The sequence below is a fragment of the Drosophila navojoa genome, chromosome X (assembly GCF_054131105.1).
Source record: "Drosophila navojoa isolate 15081-1374.11 chromosome X, UAZ_NAV_1.0, whole genome shotgun sequence".
In the NCBI taxonomy this organism is placed as follows: domain Eukaryota; kingdom Metazoa; phylum Arthropoda; class Insecta; order Diptera; family Drosophilidae; genus Drosophila; species Drosophila navojoa.
Window position 1 is genome coordinate 85,102 of NC_142895.1, and position 22,690 is coordinate 107,791.

The following is a 22,690-nucleotide window of genomic DNA, read 5'->3' on the forward strand; positions in this document are numbered from 1 at the left end:
TTTTTTTTTAAATGTCCGTATATATCACGCGCATATCGAGTTTATCACTAAAAAACGATAACTCATTCCGATATTTTTTTTATCGATAAAAAACCTTATCGAAGATCACTTAAATTATATCTCCCACATCTTTCAAGCTAGAGTCTCCAAATTTAAAATGTATATAAAGATGTATTTTATTTTTTGTTTTTTTTTTGTTTAATTTGGAGGGTAGGGAGTGGCTTTTGGGCCGATATCCATAATAACTTAAAAATAAAGTCGATCTGCGTATGCTGTAGGTCAATACACTAGTTCTTACAGGCTCTCTGATAAGTAAAACGGACTTGATTTGTTCGAATGTTATGTTTTAAAAAGCTGACTGATTCAAGTAACTTTTAAAAATTATTTTTGATGCTCGCTGTTGACTTTAAATTTTATTCATTCACAACTGTCTTTCTATAACGCTCATAAATAAGTTAAATTCAATTTGCTGTTAGTAACGCAGGCCTAAATGTTCATAGAGTGGAATCTCCAAGACTGATTCGCTGGTTTTCATTTCCTGGAAGTCTCCACCCTGTAGTAGATACAGAGGTCGAGCCAATTTTGGATTGTTTAAGTAAAAATCAATAAGCGCAGTGGTGCTGCGAAGATGGGTAATGCCTTTAAATATCTTCTCGCGTGTGAGAAGATCATTTGGGTAAACCGTTTCGATGATCTTATCCCCGGGGCGCTTAATCCAAGGCCGATCCTTGAGAGGTACAGTGCGTCCGAAAGCGCTAAGCAACGGCTTCTTTGTCACGCGCATTGCATGGTCGTTTACGTGTTTTTCGTATTTGAGCTCAATTGCCATCTAATAAACATATATGGATTTCCACAGTTAACTGCGATATCATTATATGAGCTTTTAAAGAGAGCTTACATGAGGCTTATTCCATTTGTCGGCTACTGTCTGAGCTATGGCATTGACTTCCTTTGGATCAGTTTTGACTGACGCAAGTAGTGTACGATCGCCCTTGATTGAAAATAAGTTCTTAACCTTCTCAGGCGTCATGGATGTATCCATTGTGCCGATCGAATTGAGCCAGTGAATGAACCGCTCAGCAGACTGTCAAAAGTTGAAGTTAGGGCCAATGCGAACCACACTCAAGAATTATTAGTTACCGCATCCATTAAATTCTCTGCCTGTTCGTCAAGCGTGTACGCGGAATCACCCGTCTTGGAACGTTCTATTCGAGAGGCCCAGCAAACACGCTCCTCGCGACTGCCACACAAAAACTTTGCGTACCAGCTGGTCTTGTCGATACTTCGTTGGGTGTGCCCTACCGGCTCATCTAGCCTCAGATCAAATTTTTCAAACTCATGGTCCATGCGAACTATGTCAGAGTGTTGGCTCTCGCTAAAATGCTCCTCAACTCTCTTTCGGTCCATTATCTAAACAGTAATTTGTTACATATATCCTAGTCCAAAAGCAATATCATAAAGTATTTACTTACAAGGGAGCCCCCTTCCTGCCCCTCATCACGGCTATCCTCACTGAATATCTGGTAATCATGCGACCGCTCGTCGTGCATCTCATCCCGAATGTAAACTGCATCGTCTGAGGTTGAGTAATCGTAGGCTTGGATGTCCTTTACGCGCTCACAAAGATGTGGTGGCAGGACCATGGAATAGTCGATGATAGGGAAATGCGGTGGCGTAGCACAGTGTAGGGCAAACTCCACCTCGTTAATGACGTCGCGCCAGTAGGCCTTGCCACTGAGACCACCGCGAGGCCGAAGGTGGGCGAACTCGCTGATAATGCTTGACGAATGAGAAGCACTCCCCTTGGCACCATCTTGGCTACCATTTTCATTGCTGTAATTGTAGCTTTCTTCGCTCGAATTTTTCAACTCGCCTAACTTACTTATTGAACTACCTTTTTTTGAAAAATTCATTGTTGTTTCTGTTACATTGATACAGCTATAGATATGCTTTTAAAATGTTTGTTCAATACTCAAAGCTGTCACAGCTATCATAGCTTACTGACTTAAAAAGCTTACGGGCTCAAGTTTTGACTAATCATTAAATGTCATTTTTAAGTCTAGACATAAACGCATCTCACTGCGAAAGCTTAATGTGAGTTTGTGAATCGGGTTGGGGCTTGAAAAGCCAATTCCAAAAGCTTATTTAAGGTTTGTGTCTAAAAATTAGTTCATATTGATTTTTTTTGGTCAAATAACTTTTACGATTTTGTTAAATATATTTTACCAGTATTTCATTACTTTGCGAAGATATACGCTTTATTAACCTTATTATGGACTTTGTGGACGAAATCAGTGCCTGCTTCACGCAAGCGCAGAGCTGAACTTTCTTATATGCATGTACATATGTATTTACTGCATAGTAAAGCTTCACACAAAGCAAATATGTTGATTTAATTACTGAAAGCTGTTATTCACATTAATAACACAACAACTTTTATATAACTGACACCTATTAGTGTATTGAAGCAAGGCATTGGTCGTGGCAGCAGATTTTGTGATCGCTTTCAATGTTGAGCCCTCTATATATCTATGCGAATCCAGAACTTATGGCTCAGGGCCTGGAAGCTCGTTAATAAAGATAGATTTTCAATATCAAATTTTCAGACCACAGCGTTTCGATTTACTACTGTCCGTCTATTCGTAGATGTGAATCCGTCAACCTCAGCTTATTTCTAATAGTTAATAAATATTCATTTTATACCCTGAGCCCATTGAAAATGGGAAATCAGGGTATAATAGTTTTGTGTAAAAGTATGTAACGAGCAGAAGGAATCATCGCAGACCCCACAAAGTATACATTTTCTTGATCAGGACGATGAACTGAGAATATAGCCTTGTCTGTCTGTCCGTCCGTCCGTCCGTCCGTCCATCCACCCGTGTGTATGAGTGCGTCGATCTCAGAAGATACAAAAGCTAGAGAGCTGAAATTTAGCATGCATAATCGTTATATTTTTTCGATAAATCATCTGATAACTTTTGTATCGAGAAACATCGAAAAACTGATTTTGTTTTTCAGCCTCATTTGAACATTATTAGACCTGAAAGCTTCAGATTTACTGTGTATATACATATGATGAATACAAACATTTTGTAATTTGCCCCCAATTTGTAAAAAACGCATTTGAAATACTAGACACTTGTGCTTTGGAATGTAAATACATTTGAGCATTATAATTACTTTCTGAAAGTTTCATAAAGATTGTACGTCTAGAAATTAAATTATTCAACAAATAAATTCTCATAATATTGCCCATACTGCAGCGCAGCCCAAGCACAGTCGCTGCTTACTGCGCAATTAGCAGAGCGCGGATGCATGTGTATGTATGTATGTATATGTGCATAAAAGAAGTACAGAATGATTATATCAGATTGGAGGGTTCAGGGTATCTCTTAGTCGAGTAGCCTCGACTAGAGCCTTCTTACTTATTTTAATGTTATCGATTAAAAATCTTGCGTTTGCAGTTTATATTCATTGACGTATACCTACATATGCCTACGTATGTAGTGCATTACAGTCATTAAAAGGTGTCCCAAATCGAGTTCTAGTTAAATTTCGAAATTGCTACTGTATGCTCGAGCAGTGAATATGTGCTGCTGCTTGATTGTGCAAGTACAAATTTAAAAATATATTTTCATTTTATATAATTTTTTATATATTCAAGCCATATTTAAAATCGGAGTATATTTAAATTCAGACCATCTTTGACCATCATAGTTGCTTAAACTAATCTTCTAGTTGATGAATATGGCCTTCGACATATCTAAATTAATACAGGAAACTAAGCCATTTGCGTTTTGAGTACAGAAGAGCACTTTAGAAATACTTATTACTTAGTTTAGATAATTGTTCGGTCACGTAAGTATACTTTTTGGAAGTATTTATTTATTTAGATTGATTTTAGATGAGTTTAACGTAATAGCAACGAAAAAGGCAACTCAATGTGAGCTGCAGTACTCTGAACGTTGCCCCAAAGAATCCGATGGCTTGGAATTTGAAAGCTCGTGGCAGTGACAGTCTGCTGCGAATAGAAGGGATACCCAAGTACATAAGTGACAAAGACAACTTTGCAAAAATTGTGCGCATATTAAAATTCTTGGCAAAAGCTTTTGACATAAATTAAAACTTTTTATCAACGAACACATGGCACAAATACTGGCATACAAGCGCAAGCTGAAAAGTAAAAGGTACTCCATAAGACCCAGCACAAAGGATGTAAAATTATATTGGTTTTATGCAAGCGACTTTAGGCTTCCATCCATCCATACGGATGCATGTGATTCCTACAGATGCTATGAAACAGTAAGTCTTGCAACTACTAGGATACGAAAAGCATTAAAATCGAATAGAGTCACGATAGTTGATACATTTCCATTAAGTTGTAAAAATTTAAAGAAATATCAGACTTGAGTATTTAATATTTATAGTGGATAGTTGATAGCAATAAAGTTAGAGAAAACTATATGACTTAATGATTGAAGATGCTCTAACTCTACGTGTCTACGAGTTAATCGAGCTTGCTCCAAATATTGCTCACACTCTTACGCCCGGCGATAGCAGTGGGAAAAAGAAACGCCAATTGAAGTCTTTTATGTGAGACGCTGACACATTCGAAGGCTGATTAAAAACTTTTTTAATTAATTTCCATACCGAAAATAACTGGCAGATCGAGAGGGGTGGCCAAATGCAAAGCGTAGCCTCCCTAAAGAGCTGGAGCTGGAGCTGGCGCCGAAGCCATCGTCAAATCAATTGAACAAAAGTTTTCTGAGACTCTGGGCTCTGCCCTGGGCCAGGGTGGGCCTCGTGTATATTTTTCATCGGCATTGCCTCTAATTTGTAAGGCTGGAGCTTAAAACATTGATATCACTTACAGGGCACATCGGCAGAGGCGCATGATTGCCTTACCAAGCGCACATCAAAAATTAATTTCACTCCATTGCTGAGCTGCTCTGCTTGACTCAAGTTTGGCTACAAATTATTTATGAGATTACTGAGCGTGTCTATGAGTCAGAGTAGGAGCTGATGCTGGGAGAGTAGGCAAAGCTGTCACCTACGTGATTGTTGGCACCAGCGCGTGATTTTTCCCGTGCCTGTGAGAAAACTTTTTCAATAATATATAAATCAAAACGTCATAAAGTCACAGTCGCATATTGCCGTATTGCTTCGTGCTGTTCGGGGTCGGCACATAGTGAGAGATTTTATTTGCTTTTATTTGGGTAGGCAACAATTCGTCTTGCCAGATATTTTCGTAGACAATTTAAGTTGCTATTACTTAGCACTGATGCGTATTTAATATATATATTGGTGAATGTCTGAATGTCTACTCGTGAGCAGCAAACTGACAAACATGAAGTCGCCTACGCCCTTCTGCGTGCCTGTGCCCACCTGCCCACCTGCCCATCTGCTCATCTGCTCACCTGCTTACTTGGCCGCCTAGCCGCCTGCGCCCAGCTGTTACCTGTCTGAAGTCGTCTTGGTGCCTGCCAGAATCGCTGCAGCGTCCTTTTCTTTCCTTTCATGTTTTTTTTTTTTTTTTACATTCATGGAAATATGTCACAAAATTTATTGCAAAATAATTTTGCGACTGTTACTCTGTGTGTGGGTGTGTATGTGTGGCTCTAATGTCCACGCCGGGGCCCATGTGAACGGGAAACAGTCAGCCGTCATTTTGGCTATTTAAGGAGCATCTTTCTAGCAATTTTACGTTTTGTTCTTGCCGCCGCTGTCACGCTCTGTGTCCTTTGTGCACATTAAAATATTAAAAATTCCTTTAGAATCTCAAGAATGTATCTCTCCTTCTCTCGCCGAAATATGCCGTATGCGGCGTAAAAACTTTTTGCCAAAGAATAAATATTTATTATCTCTTTTTGTCGGTAGGCATTTAACTAAGCCAAGCGGGAAACTGCCTTTGATGCGCAGATACGAGCTTAAAAACGTCGTCGATTACAATGAATCCTGCATAGCATTTATTATTGAATTAAGACTGCAAAACACTTGTGAAAATTGGATAGAGACACTCTGCTGATGCCCACACTTGCAAGAGACACCTACGGAATCCAATCCACGAACCTGATGAAAAAATCGAGCACGAATAACTACTATATACGAGTCGAAGATTATCTGCTGCCACGTTCAACCATATCACTCAATTGCATTCCAGTGCCCGTTATCCACGGCAATGTTCCGCTGCAAACATTGCGGCGTATGGACTTTGCCTGCAAACAAAATTAAATGAAACGAGTGCAGAGATAGTACGTAAATGTTTGTTTTTGTGCGTTTGAATGCGAAATATTTCACAAATATTTTGAAAAATGCGCTCAAAAGCGGTTCAATGTAATCGTGTGTCTGTCTGTGCATCAAAGTACATATGTATTCATGATGCATATATATATATATATATATATACATATATATATATATATATATATGTAAATGTAAATCGGCAAATGTATATATATATATATATATATATATATATATATACATATACACATAAATGGACAGGGACAGATCCTGATCTCTGTGCGTATATAAACAACAATTTTGCAATGTAAATCGGCAAATGTATACCCAAACAAACGGGAAGGAGGACGAACAGATAGGTGGATGGGCGGACTGACGAACAGTATAAATTGTACCGTACTTGCAGACGCCGATGATGAGAGATGGGCAATGAGGATGGGTTATGGCTTTGCCATATCAAACGAATCAAATAACTCCATTACAGTCTGTGCGTGTGCCGATTTTAACCCTGTTTTCACCACAACTTTTATTTGTAAATTATTTTTAATTGAAATCGATTGGAGCCGGCGCGTATCCACAGCTGAGAGGGAGAGAATTGCATCAGTTAAATATACTCAATTGAATAATAGATGCCATCAGTTTTTTTTCGGTCTATGACTAAACACCTATAAATAGACAAACAACTCATCAAAAATAGAAGGTTGTGTCTGTCAACGAAAACTGGGCTTTAACATTTAGACTGTGTAGTTGGTAGATAGTATTGCTGATTGGGCGTGGGTTAATCATTTTTTTTGTTATAAAATAGATTACGTATAGAGTGGTGATTTATTAACTAATTTAGCTGCTGTATGATTTATGACTAGTCGATTTTCGAGTCGGAGGAGCCTTGGAGGTTAACAACAGCGACAGCTGCCTACCCCACAAGCCTCTATGGGACAGTAAAACGGAACATTGAACTTTCAATGCAACACTAACTTTAGCTGCAACAACAATGCACAAGTTTTCAACTTTCAAGAAATTTACACCATCAGCGAATAAGAGAGCTTGTTCTGCTGGTGCTGGCGCTTCGCCTGGTTGGGCTGGCGCTGGTGCCAGATCACACTGTTCTGGCGTAGGAAGTTCAAACAGCTAAAGAAAATGTGCAGGGGTCGGCAGTTTTTCCTTTGCTGCTACAGTTACAGTTACTCGCCTGTTTGCTGCAAACAATCTGTTTCTCGCTATTATGGCAGACAACAAAAATTGAAACAAGCTGAGCTGAACTGAGTTGAATGAGCAACGCCAGTCAACTTGAACAGTGGAACAGTAGAGTATTAGTCATGGACGAACGAGAGCTATTCTTGCAGCCCTTCCTTGCAGATGCAGCTGGCAACGGCAACGGCAACGGCAACGGCAACGGCAACGTCTAGTCGGGCCATGTATTATATTTGGACACGCAAAAAGACAGAAATATAAACTTATAAAGACCAGGCATGAAAACCAGGCATTCGCCACCCAAGCGGTTGCAAGAACCAGCAAAAAACATATTTGGCAACTGAGTAGCAGTTGAAAGGTCTTTGGAGCCCACACAAGATAAATTATGGCCAAAGTTATCGGCTTTCGGCTGTGTTGCAATGTACTGTGCAACTGTTTAGTTGCTGTTGGCCGTTGATGCTACGCTAACTGCGTGCTGGGTACTGATACTGATAATATTATATACACTTAAATGGCGAAAAGCCAACCTAGCCCAACTCAACCCAGTCCAACCTAGCCCTGCCGTCCCTCTTTTGCAGGATGCGAACAACTTGCAAAGCAAGTTCTACGCAATATTGGTAGAGGCACAAGAGGTCTAAAAAAACAAGAAAGAAAGCTCTAGTCGAGACTGCTCGACTACGAGATCCCCTGAACCCTCCAAGCAACTGATATTTCAATAATAATTAGCAAACACACACGCACACACACTCATACAAACAAACACACGCACACACACACGCATACAAACAAACACATGCACACACATACACATACAAACAAACACACGCATACACACACACTCACATATACAGGCGATTGCGCTTGGGTTGCGCTGCAGTGTTGGCAATATTATGAGAACTTATTTGTTGAATAATTTAATTTCTAGACGTACGATCGTTATGAAACTTTCAGAACGTAATCATAATGGTAAAATGTATGTGTATACCGAAGCACAAGTCTCTAGTATTCGATATACGACTTTTACAAAGATGAGGGTGAGGGGGTGGATTTAGGGGTGGGGGGTAAATTTTAACAAAAACCGAAATTGTATAAAATACATCTTTATATACATTTTAAATTTGGAGACTCTAGCTTGAAAGATGTAGGAGATATAATTATTTAAGTGATCTTCGATAAGGTTTTTTATCGATAAAAAAGTATCGGAATGAGTTATCGTTTTTTAGTGATAAACTCGATATCCGCGTGATATATACGGACATTTTAAAAAAAAGTTGAAGTCTCTTGCTCTTATATCTTCTGAAATCGACGCGTTCATACATACGGACGGACGGACGGACGGACGGACGGACGGACGGACGGACGGACGGACGGACGGACGGACGGACGGACGGACAGACAGACGGACAGGGCCAAATCGACTCAGCTTGTCGCCCTGATCAAGAATATATATACTTTGTGGGGTCTGCCACGCCTCCTTCTGCCTGTTACATACTTTTAACAAAACCATTATACCCTGATTTCCCATTTTCAATGGGTTCAGGGTATAAAAATACATAAATACAACTCAACTAAAATAAGTTAAAATTGTAGAATTTGTAGAAAGGAAATATAATGTGGCCCTTTGGTTAAAGGTATCCTTCATTTGGTTAAACCAAATTTCTCCCTCAAGCAGAAGAAGTATATGTACACATATTTCTATCAATATGCAGCTTAAAGAAATCAAATTAATTTTTCATAAGTTCAGCTCGTCAATGGACACTCTAATGTATTAATTACATTCCCCTATATGAAGAGCAAAGCTTACTAATAATCTCTTCACATTTGTAATAGCGCGAGAAATGGAGCGACAAAGTGCCTCTATAACAGATTAAATGAAAGGCCACAATCACCGGGCTCGGTGCAGCAATTCCAGTACACCGAGCCGATTTGGAATGACAGCCAGTCAGTCGATGATTGCCGTCAATTGGAAGCAAATTGTTTTTATACCCTGCACTGAGAACTCCAAACAAGTTGCCTCAATCGACTCATTGATTGAGCATTGGGGTACCAATCCTGCGCTACTTCTTTTTCATGATTAAAAAATTCGCTGAACTTACCAAAGCGTTAGTATTCATCAAGGCAATCTTAGGTAACGCCTTCATTTGACATATCAAATGTCGCATTAAAAATCCCGGTGGTAGAGGATATTCATCTGTCGTGCACCTTTACTAGTTTTGGTTTTTGTATTCGATTTGTTGCTCTAGGTTTTTTTCATCCATCCCTCGTTGGCTTTCTGTGTGAGTGGAATCCAATGATTTTTTACCAGATCAAGTCGCCAAAGGCTGTTTTTCATTTCCACTGGCTACTGCCAGCTTAGCAATAGCATTTCCAATTCAGCTCTCGCTCTCGGACGAAATGTTTGTGATTGTGCAACTGCTGGACTGAATTGTCAAAAAGCGATTTTACTGAAACACCCAAAATGGAAAGCAATTTCACAATCTTTATAGTTGCTTTTCTGTTTTTTTTTTTTTCGGTTTGCCAAGCGCTTTATTGCATAGGCTAGACATCTTGCTTATTAGCGTAAAGTTTCTCTAATTTCAGTTCAATGCAAAAGTTAAACGTAAGGAAAAGGGTAACAGATCTATAAAAATCAACTATATATCGATATACATATACATACATACGTATATACATATGTGTGTATGTACACTCATGAGGCAGTGCTACTCGTGTACGAATAATTCACGCCTGCTTATGCCTCATGTTCGTATTCGCATGGTAATTTTTTTGTAAGCCAAAACGGTCACATATTCACACTAAAATTTACGCCTTCAGCGGGGAGGGGTGAGAGAGAGGTGGTTAGCAGACGTAAGCACGAACCCGACCACTGCATCGCTATGTGGCGCAACGGTAGCTCTCGAAAGGGAAATTGTACTAGGAAATTTGCCGGAAATTAAAACTTGTGTAAAATAAATCGCCAATCCTCGAACTGTGCATACACATACATAGGCAGATGCGCAGACACATGCAGAGACACCGAATTACCGATTCGGGCGGGCGAACGGACGGTCGGTTGGTTAGATATATTGAAGGATCGATGCACCATGTCACCCCAGACAAGTTCAATCTATCTCAAACACATATCGAGTCTCTGAGAAGCACATAGATAAGCAAAAATTCGCACACAGAAACATTAGAAGCCGAAGCAAAATAAGTGTCAGTCCATAATGTTTCTGACCTCAGATCTAGCTTAAAATTTAAAGCAGCTGTCGCTAGCTTGTCTGACTTTGGCCAGGAAATGGCTATCCGTTGTCCTGCACAGAAGCCACGCACCCCTGCCGCAACAGTGCCATGGCATGGCGTGGCGAGGCGTGGCGCTTACCCATCCTGTCGGATTTGGTGCTAATGGAGTGACAGTTGGCAAAGAATTATTAGATTTCCTCATGCATGGCGCATTTTAAATGCACGGCGTCGATGGCGCTCGTGTCGAATCATGCAAGACGTGATTGGCCGAAAAGGCGCAAAGAAAACGCAACCGAATCGAAACAATGCGGCAGCTAATTTCCTCTAATGAACAACAATTACACGATATATGACCGCTGGAGAGTGACAGCCAACATTGGCGTACTCCTAGGGGGGCACGGGTACATACAGTTCGAATATTCGTGCCGTGCCCAGGACACCGTAAATTGAGATGTGCATTGATCATGAAATTTCATTTCCCTTGTTTGCGAAAACAAAAACAGGTAACATCAGCAGCAGAGCAGCAACAGGAGCATCAGCAGCATGGCCCGGCTATGTTGGAGGGAATGGTAATTGATTGAGTAACCACCCCATTAGTCGGAAAATGTCCGGCTAATGAAGTGGATTTTCGTGCTAGCGTTCTACTTATTAAAGCAAAAATTGTACCTGTATTCAAATTCTATATGTGCTTACATTAAAATTTAATTATTATCTGATTACATTAAATGCCAACAAGGAGTGCACAATGCTTTAATTTATAAACACTTTGTACATATGCCAATTTAATATATGTATACCCAAATATCTCTAACTCGCTGCTGTGTTCCCTTTCAATATCAATTGGTCTTGTCCAAATTCTACTTATTAAAGCAAAAATTGTACCTGTATTCAAATTCAATATGTGCTTACATTAAAATTTAATTATTATCTGTGGCTCACTTTTTTGCGGCTGTGAAATCAATGATATATGACAGAAGTCCAGCTATTACGCTTATAGACTACTCGGCTTCAATTCACTGAGTACTGACCGGAACAAATACTTCATTAATTCATTGTCTTTAAGCTGCTTTGGCCTATTGTTGCCGTCGACGCGTCGCGGCGACCTCTGGGGAGCCCAAGTTTTCGCCTTATGCGAGATTATTTTAGCTTATTTACGGCTCAAGCATTACGAAATGACTTTCATTTCAAAATTGTTATTGAATCTTTCGCGGAGTAAATAATCCTGGTTGAAATGAGCGCGAAAGCTCGTTGCGGTTCCAAAGTGGCAGCTAGCATAAAAATAAAGAGGATAAGCCCCCTTGGCGGGCACCGCCCTTTGGCCCACTAGATGCTCTCAACGGAACTCAGCCACACTAAATTCGTCCAAATTATACGCAATCATTTCAAGCTTAGCGAAATTGCGGTCTGCCAGATACTCGATGGTACATGCATCTGGGCGACAGCTTCGCAGTCGACAATATGATGATTACATTAAATGCCAACAAGGAGTGCACAATGCTTAAATTTATAAACACTTTGTACCTATGCCAATTTAATATATGTATGCCCAAATATCTCTAGCTCGCTGCTGTGTTCTCTTTCAATATCAATTGGCCTTGTCCAAATTTATAGCAATCTATACATCTATATTAGGGGAAGTTCTAATGTATCTAAACATATGATTAGCTTTAAGGATTCATTCATTTATGAATATGTTAGTTGTCGAAAGACTCAGAATTCGATCTTAGTGTTGTTATACATATACCTAAATATTATGTGATATAATAATACACTTTAGCTTGGCCACTCTGAACGCAATACTGGGTGCTTTAGGTGGCACTTAAATTTTGCCTTCGGCATGGTCAACATTTATTTTTGCTTCAAGCTTTTACTTGAAATAGTTTTCAAAACAACAGACTCCGTTAACATTTAAATCGACTCGACTAGAAGATACTCTTGATAACCTATTAATACATAAAGACTGTTCTTCCTTAGACGTACGTCAGCAGATGTATTGCTGCTTATACTTATCAGATCACAGTGGCTAAGTTAACTCAGATGTATGCCTACAGAACAAATAATACTTGGAGTTATTAAAATCAATCCATCCATTGGCCACTAGTCTGTTAGTGACAAGGTGCTTCTTTCATATAGTTGCTAAGAGTACTATAACGTAAATGCGCTCTTTTTTATTTAGATTGTCGCTCGGCTTGCCTTTCTCCGCGTATTCAAATGCATAGAAACGAAAGTAAAAACAAATACCGCTCAATTTGCTGTGCAAATAGAAAAAATTAAGTAAAAGCGACAAAAACATTGCTACGATGATGTAAAACCACGAGATGGAAAAGTAGATGGATGTGGAGATTGAGATGGGTATGAACGGAAATTCCATTGGAGGGTGGATATTTTTTCTGTTGTTGTCTGGGTGGTTGAGTGGCGCGATATGGTGACGAATGCGTGTGCGAATGGGAGAGCGGCTAAGTGTCGTCAGCTGCAGTAGCAGTAGTACAATTTATGACAACTTAATTGATTTACTTTTCGTACGTGACCAGAAAAATGAAAATTGCATTACGCTGGGATTTTCTTTTGCCTTTTTTGCGCTACAGTCGGAAGTTCTATTTCAATGCTGCTCATATTGTCCAAGTCGACACGATGCGACGATGTTCTTGCTGTCCCCGTTCCCTATCCAAGGCAGGCTATTAGCATTCCCTATTCACAGCTACATCATGGCGGGTTCGTAGCGATTCCCGAATACATATTTGTGTATATATTGCTACTGCAGAATACGCATACCCTGTAAAACAGCCGAAAAACCCCAATTGTGATATTAAACGAACTATATTTTGTAACAGTGACGACAAGCGATGGTGGCTTGGCTTCTATTCAAAGGGAGTGGTAAATATACGCACATCTCATTGTAAGAAACTGTACCCAATTTTCAACTAAGCCAACTTGCAGCTTTGCCAGGCCAGACCGAAAGCACCCAGTCAGCTGGCAACAGCTGCTGAAAACATAATCGCTCAACGACAAAACCCGTTGCAGACACAAACAAATGTCTGATTCGAGTGTTGCTCGCTGTTGACTTTTGTAACTTCATCGTGAACCTATTTCCGTTTCCAGCCAGTGCGAACCTCCAAACTTTAAGCGAATACCATTTGAGTAACTTAAGCACGCCAGTTTATCCCATCTAAGTTCTTTTCTTTTGACCTTCTTCCTAGTTTTTTTTTTTTCACAGCTTTTTTGCTCGTTGTTGTTGCTGTTTTGTAACTTTGCATGGGTCGCGGTAGCAGTCTTAACTTTTTTATTATTTGCTTCGTGCGATTTAGCTTGCAAATTGCGCCGTCCCACAGGCTCATGGGTGTATAACTCCAAAGTACCCACAAAAGTTTTCGAAAAACGCTTCATCAATTCACTTTGGCTCTCTTTTACTCTGCCTGGTTGCGTTAACTGCACGCAGGAAAACTCAGTCACATAAAGACATTCTCTATATATATGTGCGTATGTGTATGTGTATTTGTGACAAGCACGAATACATATACTCGGCCTTTCTTGCGGCTACTTTGACTTAATCGCATATTAGCGGCAAGTTTTTCCTGTACTTAAGAAACCACTTAAGAACTTGTTAAATAATCAATGAAAAAGATTTTTACCACAACCTCCAGGCGGGCTGTTCCTTTAATAGTCGTTCTGATGTAAGACATGTCTGCGAATCTATTTCTCTTTCCGCCACAAGGTGAACGGAATGGAAAAGAATTTAAGTCAACGTCATCAACATGCTGGTAATGCTGGTTAGATGCAGTCAATAATGCCATAGCCACTTAGTCGCTATAAATATATATGTATGTAAATTACGGATAGTCTTTTGCACAAACATACACTGTCCTTTAAAACAAGTAAGGAAGAAAGCTCTAGTCGAATTATGAAACTTGCGGAAATATTGTTCATAATTTGCTAGCTAAATAAAAGGCATAGCCTAATGAATGATTAAGGAACTGTGCTCGACTATTGCATTTATCGATTTCGACATCTATGAAAGTTGTGGAAAAATTGTTCAGATATGCTTAAACCTTGAGTTATGGTAGCATGACAAAAGCTGAATGCTACGACACTCGATTGAAGGTGCTTAATAACATTTGTGGAAAAATTGATAATATTCAGCTCATTCAAGAAAAGAGCACAGCATTCTATATCCATAAACCTGAGAATCTATCAACACATCCAGTCATCAGTATATAAAAACTATTAGTTTGGATCTTCTACCAAATGTGTGAGAAAAGCTTAATGCTTTGAGACTGCATGACAAAAGCTGAATGATTTGACACTCAATGGGTGATACATCTGAAACTTGTGGCAATATTTTTCATAATATGCTAGCTACATAATAACCCTATGAATTATTAAGAAGCTGTGCTCGCCTATTTTATTTATGGATTTCGACATCTATGAAACATGTGCAAATATGAGATAAGGCAACAGCATGACAAAAGCTGAATGCTACGACACTCGATTGATTGCTTAATAAAATTTGTGGAAAATTTATTAATTTTAATTAATAATATTCAGCTCGTTCAAGAAAAAAGCATAGCATTCTATATCTATAAGCCTAAGAATCTATCAATGCTCGTAGTTTGGATCTTCTAGCAAATGTGTGATAAAAGCTTAGTGCTCTGATACTGCATGACAAAAGCTGAATGATGTGACACTCAATGGATGATACATCTATGGGACTTGTGGAAATAGTTTGCATAATATATTAGCTACATTATAGCCCTATGATTAAGAAGCTGTGCTTGACTATTATATTTATCGATTTCGACATCTATGAAACATGTGGAGATATTGATAATATTTGCTGAAAACTTGAGATACGACAGCAGCATGACAAAAGCTGAATGCTACGACACTCGATTGATTGCTTAATAAAATTTGTGGAAAATTGATAATATTCAGCTCAAGAGAAAAGCTTCAAGAAAGTATCTATTAAACCTGAGAGTCTATCAACCCATCATGCCATCAGTATAGCAATGTCTAAGTTTGGATCTTCTACCAAATGTGTGAGAAAAGCCTTATGTTCTGAGACTGCATGACAAAAGCTGAATGATGTGACACTCAATGGGTGATACATCTGAAACTTGTGGCAATTTTTTGATAATATGCTATTTACATAATAGCCCTATGAATGATTAGGAAGCTGTGCTTGACTATTATATTTATCGATTTCGACATCTATGAAACATGTGGAAATATTGATAATATTTGCTGAAAACTTGAGATACGGCAGCAGCATGACAAAAGCTGAATGCTACGACACTCGATTGATTGCTTAATAAAATTTGTGGAAAATTTATTAATTTTAATTAATATTCAATATATTAATATTCAGCTCATTCAAGAAAAAAGCATAGCATTCTATATCTATAAGCCTAAGAATCTATCAATGCTCGTAGTTTGGATCTTCTACCAAATGTGTGGTAAAAGCTTAGTGCTCTGATACTGCATGACAAAAGCTGAATGATGTGACACTCAATGGATGATACATCTATGGGACTTGTGGAAATAGTTTTCATAATATATTAGCTACATAATAGCCCTATGATTAAGAAGCTGTGCTTGACTTTTATATTTATCGATTTCGACATTTATGAAACATGTGGAAAGATTGATCATGTTTGCTGAAAACTTGAGATAAGGCAGCAGCATGACAAAAGCTGAACGCTACGACACTCGATTGATTGCTTAATAATATTTGTGAAAAATTTATTAATTTTAATTAATAATATTCAGCTCGTTCAAGAAAAAAGCATAGCATTCTATATCTATAAGCCTAAGAATCTATCAATGCTCTTAGTTTGGATCTTCTACCAAATGTGTGGTAAAAGCTTAGTGCTCTGAGACTGCATGACAAAAGCTGATTGATGTGACACTCAATGGGTGATACATTTGAAACTTGTGGCAATATTTTTGATAATATGCTAGTTTAATAATAGCCCTATGAATGATTAGGAAGCTGTGCTCGACTATTTGATTTATCAATTTCGACATCTATGAAACATGTGGAAAGATTGATCATGTTTGCTGAAAACTTGAGATAAGACAGCAGCATGACAAAAGCTGAATGCTACGACACTCGATTGATTGCTTAATAAAATTTGTGGAAAATTAATAATATTCAGCTCGTTCAAGAAAAAAGCATAGCATTCTATATCTATAAGCCTATGAATCTATCAATGCTCTTAGTTTGGAGCTTCTTCAAATGTGTGGTAAAAGCTTAGTGCTCTGATACTGCATGACAAAAGCTGAATGATGTGACACTCAATGGGTGATACATCTATGAAACTTGTGGAAATATTTTTCTTAATATGCTAGCAACATAGAAGGCATAGCCCTATGAATGATTAAGAAGCTGTGCTCGACTGTTTGATTTATCGATTTCGACATCTATGAAACATGTGGAAAGATTGATCATGTTTGCTGAAAACTTGAGATAAGGCAGCAGCATGCCAAGAGCTGAATGCTACGACACTCGGTTGAATGTTCTTAATGAAATTTGTTGAAAATTGATAATATTCAGTTCGTTCAACAAAAAAGCTTAGCATTCTATATCTATAAGCCTATGAATCTATCAATGCTCTTAGTTTGGATCTTCTACCAAATGTGTGAGAAAAGCTTAATGCTTTGAGACTGCATGACAAAAGCTGATTGATGTGACACTCAATGGGTGATACATCTATGAAACTTGTCGAAATATTGTTCAAAATATGCTAGCTACATAGACGGCATAGCCCTAAGAATGATTAAGAAGCTGTGCTCGACTTTTATATTTATCGATTTCGACATTTATGAAACATGTGGAAAGATTGATCATGTTTGCTGAAAACTTGAGATAAGGCAGCAGCATGACAAAAGCTGAACGCTACGACACTCGATTGATTGCTTAATAAAATTTGTGGAAAATTTATTAATTTTAATTAATAATATTCAGCTCATTCAAGAAAAAAGCATAGCATTCTATATCTATAAGCCTAAGAATCTATCAATGCTCGTAGTTTGGATCTTCTACCAAATGTGTGGTAAAAGCTTAGTGCTCTGATACTGCATGACAAAAGCTGAATGATGTGACACTCAATGGATGATACATCTATGGGACTTGTGGAAATAGTTTTCATAATATATTAGCTACATAATAGCCCTATGATTAAGAAGCTGTGATTGACTATTATATTTATCGATTTCGACATCTATGAAACATGTGGAAAGATTGATCATGTTTGCTGAAAACTTGAGATAAGGCAGCAGCATGACAAAAGCTGAATGCTACGACACTCGGTTGAATGTTCTTAATGAAATTTGTTGAAAATTGATAATATTCAGTTCGTTCAACAAAAAAGCTTAGCATTCTATATCTATAAGCCTATGAATCTATCAATGCTCTTAGTTTGGATCTTCTACCAAATGTGTGAGAAAAGCTTAATGCTTTGAGACTGCATGACAAAAGCTGAATGATTTGACACTCAATGGGTGATACATCTGAAACTTGTGGCAATATTTTTCATAATATGCTAGCTACATAATAACCCTATGAATTATTAAGAAGCTGTGCTCGCCTATTTTATTTATGGATTTCGACATCTATGAAACATGTGCAAATATGAGATAAGGCAACAGCATGACAAAAGCTGAATGCTACGACACTCGATTGATTGCTTAATAAAATTTGTGGAAAATTTATTAATTTTAATTAATAATATTCAGCTCGTTCAAGAAAAAAGCATAGCATTCTATATCTATAAGCCTAAGAATCTATCAATGCTCGTAGTTTGGATCTTCTAGCAAATGTGTGATAAAAGCTTAGTGCTCTGATACTGCATGACAAAAGCTGAATGATGTGACACTCAATGGATGATACATCTATGGGACTTGTGGAAATAGTTTGCATAATATATTAGCTACATTATAGCCCTATGATTAAGAAGCTGTGCTTGACTATTATATTTATCGATTTCGACATCTATGAAACATGTGGAGATATTGATAATATTTGCTGAAAACTTGAGATACGACAGCAGCATGACAAAAGCTGAATGCTACGACACTCGATTGATTGCTTAATAAAATTTGTGGAAAATTGATAATATTCAGCTCAAGAGAAAAGCTTCAAGAAAGTATCTATTAAACCTGAGAGTCTATCAACCCATCATGCCATCAGTATAGCAATGTCTAAGTTTGGATCTTCTACCAAATGTGTGAGAAAAGCCTTATGTTCTGAGACTGCATGACAAAAGCTGAATGATGTGACACTCAATGGGTGATACATCTGAAACTTGTGGCAATTTTTTGATAATATGCTATTTACATAATAGCCCTATGAATGATTAGGAAGCTGTGCTTGACTATTATATTTATCGATTTCGACATCTATGAAACATGTGGAAATATTGATAATATTTGCTGAAAACTTGAGATACGGCAGCAGCATGACAAAAGCTGAATGCTACGACACTCGATTGATTGCTTAATAAAATTTGTGGAAAATTTATTAATTTTAATTAATAATATTCAGCTCATTCAAGAAAAAAGCATAGCATTCTATATCTATAAGCCTATGAATCTATCAATGCTCGTAGTTTGGATCTTCTACCAAATGTGTGGTAAAAGCTTAGTGCTCTGATACTGCATGACAAAAGCTGAATGATGTGACACTCAATGGATGATACATCTATGGGACTTGTGGAAATAGTTTTCATAATATATTAGCTACATAATAGCCCTATGATTAAGAAGCTGTGCTTGACTTTTATATTTATCGATTTCGACATTTATGAAACATGTGGAAAGATTGATCATGTTTGCTGAAAACTTGAGATAAGGCAGCAGCATGACAAAAGCTGAACGCTACGACATTCGATTGATTGCTTAATAATATTTGTGAAAAATTTATTAATTTTAATTAATAATATTCAGCTCGTTCAAGAAAAAAGCATAGCATTCTATATCTATAAGCCTAAGAATCTATCAATGCTCTTAGTTTGGATCTTCTACCAAATGTGTGGTAAAAGCTTAGTGCTCTGAGACTGCATGACAAAAGCTGAATGATGTGACACTCAATGGGTGATACATTTGAAACTTGTGGCAATATTTTTGATAATATGCTAGTTTAATAATAGCCCTATGAATGATTAGGAAGCTGTGCTCGACTATTTGATTTATCAATTTCGACATCTATGAAACATGTGGAAAGATTGATCATGTTTGCTGAAAACTTGAGATAAGACAGCAGCATGACAAAAGCTGAATGCTACGACACTCGATTGATTGCTTAATAAAATTTGTGGAAAATTAATAATATTCAGCTCGTTCAAGAAAAAAGCATAGCATTCTATATCTATAAGCCTATGAATCTATCAATGCTCTTAGTTTGGAGCTTCTTCAAATGTGTGGTAAAAGCTTAGTGCTCTGATACTGCATGACAAAAGCTGAATGATGTGACACTCAATGGGTGATACATCTATGAAACTTGTGGAAATATTTTTCTTAATATGCTAGCAACATAGAAGGCATAGCCCTATGAATGATTAAGAAGCTGTGCTCGACTGTTTGATTTATCGATTTCGACATCTATGAAACATGTGGAAAGATTGATCATGTTTGCTGAAAACTTGAGATAAGGCAGCAGCATGACAAAAGCTGAATGCTACGACACTCGGTTGAATGTTCTTAATGAAATTTGTTGAAAATTGATAATATTCAGTTCGTTCAACAAAAAAGCTTAGCATTCTATATCTATAAGCCTATGAATCTATCAATGCTCTTAGTTTGGATCTTCTACCAAATGTGTGGTAAAAGCTTAGTGCTCTGAGACTGCATGACAAAAGCTGAATGATGTGACACTCAATGGGTGATACATTTGAAACTTGTGGCAATATTTTTGATAATATGCTAGTTTAATAATAGCCCTATGAATGATTAGGAAGCTGTGCTCGACTATTTGATTTATCAATTTCGACATCTATGAAACATGTGGAAAGATTGATCATGTTTGCTGAAAACTTGAGATAAGACAGCAGCATGACAAAAGCTGAATGCTACGATACTCGATTGATTGCTTAATAAAATTTGTGGAAAATTAATAATATTCAGCTCGTTCAAGAAAAAAGCTAGCATTCTATATTTTTAAACCTGAGAATCTATCAACACATCATTCCATCAGTATGGTAATGCTCTTAGTTTGGTGCTTTTACCAAATGTGTGAGAAAAGCTGAATAATATGATACTCAATGGACGATACATCCATGAATTTTGAGGACAAATTGTTCGTAATATGCTCGCTAAGTAAATGACATAGCCTTATGAATGATTAAAAAACTGTGCTTCTAATAAATGTGAAAAAAATAAAACTTGAAACTTTAGTTAGGGCAGATTCATGACACAAGCTTAATGCTACAAGACTCGATAAGTAATATTCGACTGAGCACTAAGCGCGACTGCGATTGGTCTGCGCTACAGTGTGGGCAATATTATGTGAATTAATTAGTATAATCGTTTCTTTCGTAGACGGACAATCTAATGAAACTTTCAGAACTTAATCATAATGTTCAAATTTGTATATTTCGGAGGCACAAGTCTATATGGGTCTGTGATGATTCCTTCTGCCTGTTACATACTTTTCACAAAGCCATTACACTCTGATTTCCCATTTTTAATGGGCTTAGGTCCTCATTAGGACGGACGGATATCCTACTTGGGTATAGTCTGAACTTCTAATGACGTGGGTATTTATATATGTACATATATATATTTATTTGTGCAATCATATGCGAAGCCACTATTAGAGCTTCATATAGCAAATAAAACACTAAAGTAGCTCAATTCAACAGAGTGTTTTTTTCGATAAAACAAACTAGATCTAACCGTTCTATGCAGGGACTTACTCTAATGCTCCTTCTGTCTGTTGCATATATTTTAACCAAACCCATTATACCCCGATATCCCATATTCAATGAGCTCAGGGTGCACAAACAAACAATTTCAGACAGACAATGGTGACACCTTACTTCTGGATTTTGAATAGCGATGGGTAATTGAGTGGAAACTTGAATCGATTTTATAATTTTCATACACAAACATACATGCCCACACGCACACACATAACCCATAGGGCTTTAAACGAGACTATGCGACTAGGAGAAATTACGAAGCCTCCGTTTTCATTTTCAAAGAATCATCAATAGGTGCCGTGTTTTGCCCATTGCCTATAGGTAAGTGTAGAACAAATTCTTTCTTGAATTTTGTTTAGATAACAGTTTACACACTGCTACTTCCCAAGTAGTGGTCAGATATTTAATGTTTATATCACATATTATGCATGTATAAGAGAGATTATCATTATAAAGTAAAACTCAAAAATTTGGTTAACTATTCGCAACTTGATACAGGGTATAATGCGGTCTGACCCAACAACAAGAGAGCGAACGGTCGGCACTGCTGCCTGTTACTCTACACGTCATTGACATTGATTTAACTTTCGAACTTGGCTTTGTGGGGCGAGCAAGGTGTTTCTATAAGTTTTAGCTGCTTCTCATAAAGCCATTCAGTCAAGCACAGAGTCCAACAGTCATTTGTATTTTCATGGAATGTTCTTTCAGGCAGTTTGACGGAAGCAAGTACCTTTGTTTGGGGACTCGTACAAATGGCGTGGAAGAATTGCTTTAAGTAATTGTTTTTTTATCTCATCTATGAGCATTTTCTGGTTTTCCTTTCTGCCAGCGTGTGACGTAGCTGATGCTTTCCTTGCAACTAGCAGGGCTATTTCTGTTTTGAGTGTTTTGTTTTTTGTCTGAAAAGGCCTTGATGTAAGTTCGCTGCAAAGTCTGTTAATCATAGAAAATGACTTTAATATATATATGTATATGTTTATATATGGGTATAATGAAAATGGGTACTATGCGTCTGCAGCTGAAGGGAATGTTAAGCAAAATAAATAAGACAATATGAATGAGCAACACTTAAGAGTTCATTTTTAAAAATGCCATGATGTGTGTGTAGGGGCTGCACGTGT

At 37.7% G+C, this 22,690-nt stretch overlaps 1 protein-coding gene across 1 annotated transcript; it reads right to left on the reverse strand.

Annotated features, from left to right (window-relative positions):
* Positions 1 to 380: 380 nt before the first annotated feature.
* Positions 381 to 1,978, reverse strand: LOC115564618 (uncharacterized). Its single transcript, XM_030389158.2, has 4 exons — positions 1,473 to 1,978; positions 1,141 to 1,410; positions 899 to 1,084; positions 381 to 829 (listed from the first exon to the last, which is right to left on the reverse strand). The coding sequence occupies exons 1-4, from the start codon at positions 1,911 to 1,913 to the stop codon at positions 473 to 475; spliced, it is 1,254 nt and encodes a 417-aa protein (XP_030245018.1). The 5' UTR covers positions 1,914 to 1,978; the 3' UTR covers positions 381 to 472.
* Between the last annotated feature and the right edge of the window lie 20,712 nt (positions 1,979 to 22,690).